Source organism: Brassica oleracea, chromosome C3 (genome assembly GCF_000695525.1).
Source record: "Brassica oleracea var. oleracea cultivar TO1000 chromosome C3, BOL, whole genome shotgun sequence".
In the NCBI taxonomy this organism is placed as follows: domain Eukaryota; kingdom Viridiplantae; phylum Streptophyta; class Magnoliopsida; order Brassicales; family Brassicaceae; genus Brassica; species Brassica oleracea.
This window is the reverse complement of record NC_027750.1, coordinates 59650203-59661442: the sequence shown is the minus strand read 5'-3', so window position 1 is coordinate 59661442 and position 11240 is coordinate 59650203. Positions and strand designations below refer to the sequence as shown.

The 11240-nt window shown below is 43.3% G+C and overlaps 3 protein-coding genes across 5 annotated transcripts in view; 2 read left to right on the top strand and 1 right to left on the bottom strand.

Moving 5' to 3' along the window:
* LOC106331277 (V-type proton ATPase subunit H-like) overlaps window positions 1–6555 on the top strand; it is an 8132-nt gene extending 1577 nt beyond the window's left edge. For 2 of the 3 annotated variants that reach the window (XM_013769601.1, XM_013769599.1), the window contains exons 4-12: window positions 3649–3751; window positions 3843–3915; window positions 4481–4547; window positions 4644–4760; window positions 4885–5046; window positions 5338–5463; window positions 5594–5719; window positions 5818–5997; window positions 6079–6555. In XM_013769601.1, the coding sequence (XP_013625055.1) occupies window positions 3649–3751; window positions 3843–3915; window positions 4481–4547; window positions 4644–4760; window positions 4885–5046; window positions 5338–5463; window positions 5594–5719; window positions 5818–5997; window positions 6079–6327 (1203 nt within the window). In that variant the 3' untranslated portion in view covers window positions 6328–6555. The remainder of the gene's footprint in view (window positions 1–3648; window positions 3752–3842; window positions 3916–4480; window positions 4548–4643; window positions 4761–4884; window positions 5047–5337; window positions 5464–5593; window positions 5720–5817; window positions 5998–6078) is intronic. The other variant, XM_013769600.1, reaches the window with a different exon arrangement.
* Window positions 6556–7074: 519 nt separating this feature from the next.
* Window positions 7075–8059, top strand: LOC106331289 (cyclin-dependent kinases regulatory subunit 1). Its single transcript, XM_013769609.1, has 3 exons — window positions 7075–7244; window positions 7320–7380; window positions 7720–8059. Exons 1-3 carry the CDS (start codon window positions 7192–7194, stop codon window positions 7867–7869), a joined length of 264 nt encoding a protein of 87 aa, XP_013625063.1. The 5' UTR covers window positions 7075–7191; the 3' UTR covers window positions 7870–8059.
* Window positions 8060–8324: 265 nt separating this feature from the next.
* Window positions 8325–10648, bottom strand: LOC106331276 (D-3-phosphoglycerate dehydrogenase 1, chloroplastic-like). Its single transcript, XM_013769598.1, has 2 exons — window positions 10023–10648; window positions 8325–9819 (listed from the first exon to the last, which is right to left on the bottom strand). The coding sequence occupies exons 1-2, from the start codon at window positions 10573–10575 to the stop codon at window positions 8564–8566; spliced, it is 1809 nt and encodes a 602-aa protein (XP_013625052.1). The 5' UTR covers window positions 10576–10648; the 3' UTR covers window positions 8325–8563.
* Between the last annotated feature and the right edge of the window lie 592 nt (window positions 10649–11240).

Here is an 11240-nt window from a genome sequence, read left to right as displayed (position 1 = left end):
ACAACTTCGAACGGCCCATAATACCTTGCTGCCAGTTTCTGAAACAATCTCCTACTCACTGAATGTTGACGATAAGGTCTCAGCTTCAGAAAAACCATTGAGCCAACTTCGAACTCCAAATCACGTCGATGCTTATCCGCATTGTTCTTCATCAATTTCTGTGCTCTCACGAGATTATCTTTAATAGTCTCTAACATACGATCTCGCTCCTGAAACGCAGCCTCAACCTCAAAGTTCAATGTCGACCCAGCCTCATGCGCCACCAACTGTGGAGGGTCTCTGCCGTACACGAGTTTGAACGGAGTACACTTCAAGGCCGTATGATACGCTGTATTATACCATAGTTCTGCCCATAAGAGAAACTTTGACCAAGTCTTAGGGTGAGTGGAGGCAAAACAGCGTAAGTAAGTCTCCAAGCATCTGTTTAACACCTCCGTTTGGCCATCGGATTGGGGGTGAAACGCAGTGCTAAAACGCAATCGTGTGCCTGATAAACGAAAGCACTCCTTCCAGAACTTGCTAAGGAAAATCCTGTCACGATCCGAGATGATTGATTTTGGAAACCCATGCAAACGAATAATTTCTTTTGTAAACTTGTCAGCGACGTCAACCGCGGTAAAAAGATGTTTCAGAGCTATGAAATGGCCATATTTACTGAGGCGATCCACTACCACCAGAATGACGTTCACTCCTTGTGATGTTGGCAATCCTTCGATAAAATCCATCGCAACATCCTCCCATATACGAACTGGAATGTCGATTGGTTGCAGCAAGCCCGCAGGAGATAGAGTAGAAGTCTTGTGTGTCTGACACACTGTACATGCTGCCACATACTCCTGTATTCTTTTTCTCATCTTTGACCAATAGAAGAGAGCTCGAACCCGCTGCAGAGTTCGTAAAACACCCGCATGCCCTCCCATCAGACTGTCATGGCATTCTTGAAGAATGAGAGATATCTGTGACGAGTCTGTAGGGATGACCATGGCGTTCTTATAGAACAGACGACCATTGACCACTGTAAAGCCATTCTTCACTGCCTCCTTATCCAACACTTTTCGTATCGTCTCCTGAATCTCTCTATTTTCCTCCACTTCTCTGTACAATTCTTGCAGCTGTAAAGACGACGGAACTGTTAAAGCCATCAAGTCGATCTGCACTCGCTCAATCCCTGAATACTCAATTCTAGAAAGACCATCTCCACTTTATTTTCACTTCCAACCTTATACTCAATATCAAACTCATACCCCAAGATCCTCGTTAACCAACGCTGATAATCCAAGGTTATCTCCCGCTGCTCAAGGAGATACTTAAGGCTCTGTTGATCCGTTCTGACAACAAACCTTCTACCCAAGAGATAATGGCGCCATTTCTGAATTGCCAGCACAATAGCCATTAGCTCTCTTTCATATATCGGTTTCTGTTGCTCCTTAGCCGTCAATCCTTTACTGAAGTAAGCAATAGGGTGCTGGTTCTGCATCAATACTGCCCCAAGACCAAAACCAGACGCGTCTGATTCCACAACGAACATCTGTGAAAAATCTGGTAATGCTAACACCGGAGCTGTTATCATTGCGTGTTTCAACTTAGCAAACGCACGCATCATATCAATACCCCCGTTCATATCTGAAGGTCGCGTGTTCGATCCACGCTCACCGCACCAATTTGTTAGAACTGAGAAGTATATTGAATAATATCCGCCCAACCACCCTCTCTTAGCTCCTCATAATGGAGTCTAAGCCAATTACAAACTCTCTAGATCCAGCCCAAGGCCAACCAACTAACTGACTCTATTATTCTCCTTGGGTCCTCTTATATATTCAAGGCCCAAGTACAAACCAGACTCAAACGACTTACTCAACTGCTCGCTCTACTTCTTCCTCTTTCCCTTCCTTCTCCTCTTCTCCCCTGTTCCTCTTCCTCACATAAACCCTCCGCATCATATCAATACCCCCGTTCATATCTGAAGGTCGCGTGTTCGATCCACGCTCACCGCACCAATTTGTTAGAACTGAGAAGTATATTGAATAATATCCGCCCAACCACCCTCTCTTAGCTCCTCATAATGGAGTCTAAGCCAATTACAAACTCTCTAGATCCAGCCCAAGGCCAACCAACTAACTGACTCTATTATTCTCCTTGGGTCCTCTTATATATTCAAGGCCCAAGTACAAACCAGACTCAAACGACTTACTCAACTGCTCGCTCTACTTCTTCCTCTTTCCCTTCCTTCTCCTCTTCTCCCCTGTTCCTCTTCCTCACATAAACCCTCCGCATCATATCAATACCCCCGTTCATATCTGAAGGTCGCGTGTTCGATCCACGCTCACCGCACCAATTTGTTAGAACTGAGAAGTATATTGAATAATATCCGCCCAACCACCCTCTCTTAGCTCCTCATAATGGAGTCTAAGCCAATTACAAACTCTCTAGATCCAGCCCAAGGCCAACCAACTAACTGACTCTATTATTCTCCTTGGGTCCTCTTATATATTCAAGGCCCAAGTACAAACCAGACTCAAACGACTTACTCAACTGCTCGCTCTACTTCTTCCTCTTTCCCTTCCTTCTCCTCTTCTCCCCTGTTCCTCTTCCTCACATAAACCCTCCGCATCATATCAATACCCCCGTTCATATCTGAAGGTCGCGTGTTCGATCCACGCTCACCGCACCAATTTGTTAGAACTGAGAAGTATATTGAATAATATCCGCCCAACCACCCTCTCTTAGCTCCTCATAATGGAGTCTAAGCCAATTACAAACTCTCTAGATCCAGCCCAAGGCCAACCAACTAACTGACTCTATTATTCTCCTTGGGTCCTCTTATATATTCAAGGCCCAAGTACAAACCAGACTCAAACGACTTACTCAACTGCTCGCTCTACTTCTTCCTCTTTCCCTTCCTTCTCCTCTTCTCCCCTGTTCCTCTTCCTCACATAAACCCTCCGCATCATATCAATACCCCCGTTCATATCTGAAGGTCGCGTGTTCGATCCACGCTCACCGCACCAATTTGTTAGAACTGAGAAGTATATTGAATAATATCCGCCCAACCACCCTCTCTTAGCTCCTCATAATGGAGTCTAAGCCAATTACAAACTCTCTAGATCCAGCCCAAGGCCAACCAACTAACTGACTCTATTATTCTCCTTGGGTCCTCTTATATATTCAAGGCCCAAGTACAAACCAGACTCAAACGACTTACTCAACTGCTCGCTCTACTTCTTCCTCTTTCCCTTCCTTCTCCTCTTCTCCCCTGTTCCTCTTCCTCACATAAACCCTCCGCATCATATCAATACCCCCGTTCATATCTGAAGGTCGCGTGTTCGATCCACGCTCACCGCACCAATTTGTTAGAACTGAGAAGTATATTGAATAATATCCGCCCAACCACCCTCTCTTAGCTCCTCATAATGGAGTCTAAGCCAATTACAAACTCTCTAGATCCAGCCCAAGGCCAACCAACTAACTGACTCTATTATTCTCCTTGGGTCCTCTTATATATTCAAGGCCCAAGTACAAACCAGACTCAAACGACTTACTCAACTGCTCGCTCTACTTCTTCCTCTTTCCCTTCCTTCTCCTCTTCTCCCCTGTTCCTCTTCCTCACATAAACCCTCCGCATCATATCATATGTCTTTATTGTTGCCGGATGGTCGAGCTTATGTTCAGCTGTTCGTTACCATCTTACGTGATATATTTAAAGAAGAAACCGTGGAATATGTTTTGGCTTTGATTTATGAAATGCTCTCAGGTTAATAAATACAACATGGAGATATTTGCATTCACCTTTTCATAATTTTGGATACTGAGTAGTAGTACTAATGCATAAACCTGTTTGCCAGCAAACCCAGCACGAGCTCGGTTATTCCATGATCAATCTTTGGCACATGAGGATACTTACGAGCCTTTGTTGAGGTTAGATCCCTATGCAAATAGTTTTATTTATGACTGAAATTTGGTCTCGACAAGTATTGTTTCCCATGCTATTGAATATGTTGCTTCTGCTTCGGAAAGGTGTAGGACTTGTTGGATGTTTCTCATTCTCTTACTTGACATCTTAACGTGTCAGATGTCCTTTCTAGTTTTTCTTGTATTCATTCTACTGTTTATATCTATGGTGTCAGACGAAACTTGACCTTACCTAGTTACAGGAAACAGCTATTTCTCAGATAGATTAATTAATATGTCTGTGTTTATGTTTAATGTGACCTGATTTCTTAGTCCTGCACTTATGGTGTAGTGGTTCTAGCAAGAGATTCCGTTGCTTTGTCTGTTTAGTCACTTGGCCCTTGCTTGTTTAGTCTGAGATCCTGATTTTAGTCATGATGAGTCAGTTTATTATTTCAACTACAATCTTCCTAAAAAAAGGGAATAAATGCAACACTCCATTGGGGATAACTGCTTTCAGTTACATCTTTGCCTTATTTTAGCTGTCTATTTTCAAAAGAGTGCAAAATCTAAAAGATATGCCCTCTTTCAGGTTGCTGTCGAAGGGCAATTGGTTCATTCAAGAAAAAAGCTGCAAGATCTTTGCCTGGATAATAAGGTATTGTAGAGTTCAATACTGCTTATTATATACTTTACTAAGCATGTCTCTAACATTCATTATCTTTGACTTGGCGGGTCTTGTTCTTCTGGTAACATATAGTTATAGGCCAAAAGCTGGTGTTATTGCAAATGGAGAAGCTTCGGGTTCTAAGAAACATATTACTACAATTGATGATTTACTCAGTGGATTGGTGGAGTGGCTTTGTGCTCAGGTTCCTTTTCTCCTTTTCTTCTTTATTTTTAATAGTTAATGATTGCTCTGCATTGTTTTTAAAAGTTAGTGATTCTTGAAAAGCGTCCAACGTAGGTTTCACAATCCTTCATTTTGAAATGCAGCTGAGGCAGCCTTCTCATCCTACTCGTGGAGCTCCAGTTGCAATCAGCTGCCTGTCCACACTGCTTAAGGAACTTGTTGTGAGATCTTCATTTGTTCAGGCAGATGGGGTGAAGTTACTTGTCCCTTTAATCTCCCCAACATCCACTCAGCAGTTTATCCAGGTAACTATACATATGGTGTAAGTAGTATTCGGTGAAAAGTGCCCACTAAAGCCGTAGAGATGTATTGTCGTTTCCATATGATGCAAAGTCTTCGGTAGAAGGGCTATGGTTAGACAGACACTCAGGATGAAACTCGTTATGATTTTCAAATTTACAACTGAAGCTGTGGATTTATATTGCTCTCTAGTTCTAAAGTAGTAACCATTAGATCATATATAGTTTTGCATCAGTTCATTTTGTCACAATGTCTCAGTAACTAATTCGTGTGATTTGTACGCTCTTGACCAACAGCTACTCTACGAAACATGTCTCTGCATTTGGCTTTTGTCCTATTATGAACCCGGGATAGAGTACTTGGCAACATCTAGGACAATGCAAAGGCTCACGGAAGTGGTCAAGAGCTCGACTAAGGAAAAGGTGAGTTATGTTCTCTTTTGTTGATCAATCAGAATCTCTGTCTGCAGTAAGCTTTTTGATTTTTTTTATCTGTTTTGGATCATTAATTTGCAGACTTGTTATGTTTCTTTGACGGTCCTTTGTCTTATTGGTTGTGAGGGTAGTCATATTGACATTCAGGAACTTGCTTCCAAAAGGTACATTTGGTGCCCAGATGGTTGATCTTGGACTCCCACATATCATCCACAGTCTAAAAACACAAGCATGGAGTGACGAGGTCAGTGATTCCTACAACACCGGATGTGTATTATATAGTATATGCCTTTGTTGCAAGCATTGCCATGGTTAAACCTGTTTAATTCTGAATTTTGGAAGGATTTGCTGGACGCACTGATACAACTAGAGGAAGGTCTAAAAGACAAGATCAGGAAGCTGAGTTCCTTTGACAAATATAAGCAAGAGGTTCTTCTTGGCCATCTTGACTGGAACCCAATGCACAAAGAGGCCAACTTCTGGCGTGAGAATGTCACTAGCTTTGAAGAAAATGACTTCCAGGTATTACTTTCTTCTCAATCACCACCACCACTTGTAGGGCTTAAAGCGGCTTAACTATTTGGTTAAAACATGTGGATGCAGATACTGAGGGTCCTCCTCACAATCCTGGACACGTCAAGTGATCCAAGATCATTGGCGGTGGCGTGCTATGATCTCTCGCAGTTCATACAGTACCATGCAGCGGGGAGAGTGATCGTAACAGACCTCAAGGCGAAAGAGCGAGTGATGAAACTGATGGCTCATGAGAACGTTGAGGTGACCAAGAACGCTCTCTTGTGCATTCAGAGGCTTCTCCTGGGTGCCAAGTACGCTAGCTTCTTACAAGTTTGATGGGTGTCTTTCCATGTTTTCTTTCTGTATAATGGGACGTAACCAAAACACAAAGTCTGTGCTTCATTTTTAGTCATGTGGATTTGTTGTTCACACCAAACAAAACCTGCTTCTACACTTCCAAGACCATTTCTTTTATTATTTGTCCTGGAAAAACCTGCTCTTGTATGCTTAAATAATTGATTTCTGCGATGTGATTTATTTATTCAATAAAAAGAGTCTGAGGAATGCTCTTGTTACAGAAAGCAATATTGGGCCGGTTTGTTGTATGCTCATGTTGTCAGAGCATAATGCAGATGAGAGATACATATATATGGTTTGAATTCGGTTGCATGGTCTTGCTACATTTATGCTTTCTCTACGTAGTGCTTATGCGGTTTGCTGCTGGTTATGGTTGCAACAACAAAAGTAGAAATAAAACGCAAAAATGCCTCTATCCATATCAATACAGCATGTTTCATTTATTGGCTAGTTAGTAAACAAAAGTATAAATTATTATTCGTGATCGGTTTGATCAGAAGCAAACCGAATCTCCCAATTTGAATACAATTCGGTTTAACCTTTCCGGTTTAAAACATTTTATTATTCATCTCAGCCCTCGTCAGAGCGTGGTTTGGTTGGGTTGGTGATTCTTCCCCCTAAAAATTTTCAAAATTCAAAACGGCCAAAAACAATAATAATATAAAAACCGTTGGCTAAAAATTAAAACCCCTAGATTTCCAGTTAATTACATTGATGCCCCCCCCCGGAATCACTTTTAACTTCCATTTAATACACTCCTCGTCAACTTTAGGGTTCTTCCCACTCCAAAAACGATCGATCTATCTGAATCATCTCATCTCCGTTTCAATTGCTAGAGAAGAGATGGGTCAGATCCAGTACTCTGACAAATACTTCGACGATACTTTCGAGTACAGGTATGTATATAGCTTCAATTTCGTTTCGAAAATTTCCACAAGAGCCTTGATCTGTTGTTGTGTACGTACGTACAGGCACGTCGTGCTTCCTCCTGACACCGCTAAGCTTCTCCCGAAGAATCGTCTTCTCTCCGAAGTAAGTTTTATTATTCGCGTTCCTGATTCTGTGATTGTGATCTAATAATCCGATTCGTGGATCATCGAATCGAAAGCTCGATAGCTCTCTCCGTTTAGGGATTGCGAATTGAAGTTATCTGTGGAATCGTATACTCTGGATTTACAAATGCGAAGAGTGTTCTCTCGCTAACTCTTAAGTAGATGCTTTTGTGTGTGTGTGTGTTTTTGACTCTTGTTAGGTTTATTTAGATGTAGAACAGTGTTTGGGATGTTTAAGATTCTATACTTGTTACTTGGTGCTGCTACCTAGTGGTGAAGATGCTGTATACATTCTTGTGTATTGTGGGGGTTTTTGTAGAATGAGTGGCGTGCGATAGGAGTGCAGCAGAGCCGTGGATGGGTCCATTACGCCATTCATCGTCCAGAGCCACACATCATGCTCTTCAGGAGGACTCTCAATTACCAGCAGCAGCAGGAGAACCATGCTCAAAACGTGCTCGCTAAGTGATTCTGAGTTGTTGTGCTACAAAAACATTGGCTGTTGTTACTTGTTATGTTTCTTGTAAACATTGTTTGTGAGCCACCTCTAATAACTTTGTGTTCATGTTATCTTTGTTGGAGTTGGAGAAAAACTTGTGAGTGATAAAACTGACTACTTTGATGTTTTGCATTGTTTGATATAATCGTGTTTCTTCTTCTTTCTGCCTCTTTGTTTACTTATTTTCCAACACATTATATTCATTATTGTAGTTTGTTGATAGAGTTCCCATACTCTATTTAACTAATTGTCTAGTTTAACCTTTGACTTAGCAGCTGTTCAAATCCAATTTTCAATATCATATTAGATGTTGAGTTGGATAGCCCATGCAACTAATTGACCAGATTTTAATTGTCATTATAAAACGAGCTTGTGCCTAAATCTTTTGTTGATATTACAACAAGGGCCGAATTCAAGTTTCACAATAGAGCTTTCAAGCAGAGAACATGATTCAGAGAAGAAAGAAGCACTCCCAAGTCTCCAACAATGCAGAAAAAGAGTTGAAAACATCACAGAGATTACTACTCTCAACATCACCTAAACTGTCAGAAAATCCAAAGACAGACTTTATTGCCTAAACCCAACAAACGTAAAACACTTCATCATCAAATCCTCCCTCACATTCAAGATTCAAGGTACAAGAATCAACAACAACACAGCAAACTCAGAGCTTGAGGAAAACAAACTCCTCGATCGCTGGGATCTCTCCAATCTTCTTAAGAGTCTCCTTGCTTGGCTGATCATCCACACCAATCGCCATGATGGCTTGCTTCCTCGGCGCAATCCTTCCAACGCTCATGAAGTTCACATTGACATTAGACTCTCCAAGGATGCTCCCCACCGTCCCAATCATACCCGGCTGATCAACCTGCCTGCACAGTATGATACTACCTTCGAGAGTCACATCCACTTCAAAAGATCCAACCTTTGTCAAATGCGGGATCCCATCTTTCACCCTTCCTTCCACTTTCACCTCTCCTGATTCAGACAACGAACTCGCGAACTTGGACTCCACGTTGCCTAGCTGAACTGTTATGGTCTCCAACGGGTTCTCTGGTGAGCCGTCTAAGAGCACACGCTCCTCCGAGAGCCTGAGACCTCTCTGCTTGGCTGTGAAGTCGGCGTTGACCAAGTTGACGTATACGTCAGAGATCGGCTCGATGATTCCCTTGGTGATCATGGCTCGGAGCAGTCTTGTGTCGAGATCGTCAGTGGCTCGTGCTGACGTGTACGAGACTTTCACGTTCTTCACGCCGCTTCCTCCAGCCACGAGCTGCACCGCTAGTCTCCCTAGCTTCTCGGCTAGTATCACATATGGTTTCAGCTCAGTCAGAACCTCAGCAGAGACCATAGGTGCATTGACAGCAGTAGCAGCGAGCTCTCCGTTCAAAGCTCCAACAACAGCTTCAGCAATTTCAATAGCAACTCCTTCCTGAGCCTCCATCGTGCTGGCTCCAAGATGAGGTGTCACAGTGACATTCTCGTGCTGCACCAGAGGGCTGTCTATAGCCGGCGGCTCTTTAGTGAAAACATCAAGCGCAGCCTGAGAAACAATCCCAGCATCAAGAGCCCTCACCAACGCGTCTTCGTCTATCACACCTCCACGAGCAACGTTAACGATACGAACCCCCTTCTTCATCTTGGCGAACGTCTCGTCGTTGAGTATCTTGTTCGTTGCAGGTGTAAGAGGCATGTGGAGCGAAATGAAATCCGCAGTGGCCAAGGCTTCGTCGAAGCTCACCAGCTCAACACCAATGGCGTGTGCACGGTCTGCAGGTGCGTAAGGATCATGAGCAATGACACGCATGCCGAGACCTTTGGCACGACGAGCAACTTCGGTACCAACTTTCCCGAATCCCATCACTGCGAGGGTCTTGCCGACGAGTGAAACACCCACATACTTGTTCCTCTTCCACTCTCCTGCATTACAGAAGAGACATTAAAACCAAGATTACACATACAAGAAACCATCAAGACTCCAACTTTCATCAACTAAGATTTAGTAAAATACAAGACTTTTTAAGTTCAAACGTATTCAAAGTATGAAACTTTATGTTCAAACGTATTCAAAGTATGAAACTTTATGAGTATGAAACTTTATCAAAGTATGAAACTTTACTGACCATCCTTAACAGACGCATCGGCCTGAGCGACGTTCCTAGCCATGGAGGCTAAAAGTGCGATCCCATGCTCAGCGGCGGCGATCGTATTCGCCGTGGGCGCGTTAACGACAAGACACCCAAACTCAGTCGCTGCGCTCAGATCCACGTTGTCAATCCCAACACCAGCGCGTCCAACAACCTTGAGACGTCCACGAGAAGACTCGAAAACCTCCCGACCAACTTTTGTTCCACTGCGAACGATCAACGCATCGCAGAGGGAGATCTTGGTGTTGAGCTCCTCGGGGGTCATGTTGTAAGAGCAGTCGACGTTCGCGAAACCCTCCAAGAGCTTCACGCCGGCCTCGCCGAGCTTCTCCGCGACGAGGATCGTTGGTTTGGAGGATCCGTCTCCGGCGGTGCAGGATACGAGGATGAGGCGGCGGCGAGGGGTGTTAAGGCTGCGAGATGGGAGGGAGATGGCGGATGGGAGAGGGGATCTGGAGGAGAGGGATAAGGTCTTGAGGGGGTTGGCGGCGGCGACGGAGATCGTGGAGGATGCGGCGGCGGCTGACATTGCTAACCGCTTTGTTGAGTGATGTGCGAAGTAGAGAGAGAGCACTTTGTGAGAGATCTAAAGGGTTACTTATGGTGGCGATGCTGAGGGTTTTTATAGTCGGTTTAAGGGGTTGGTGTGATGTGATAATAGTGTAGGACAAGGCGATGGATTCTCACGCGCTTTATAAGCGACTGAGCGGAGGCATGCAACAACAACAGCTTTTTCTCCGACCATTAGACAGATTAGAGAAAGGTTTAACCTGAATCTTTTAGGGACTTAGAGCACCACTAACGCTTGGGGGCCTTGGGGGTGCTTAAATTTTTTTTTTTTTTTAAAGTTTTTTTTTTGTCTGATTTTTTTTTTTAAAATTAAAAACGAACCAATCACGGACCGCCATGTGTCAGTGGGGCCCGTGAAACAGTACAAGCACTGAAAAAACACGGCGCTTGATCTAGCGTCTTTGGCGTCGGTGCTTCCTCTTTTTCTATGGACCCCACCTGTTAGCACTTGTCTAAGCGTCCCGTTAATGCTGGCCTTATGTGAACATTTACTACATTCTACACATAATTGTTTTTGGAATACATGGAATAGAGATGAATGAAATAAGATGAATGAAATGCAGTAGAAAAATAGAATAGATTCATTTCATTTATTTTTTATCAAAGTTTTGGAATGTTTTGTTT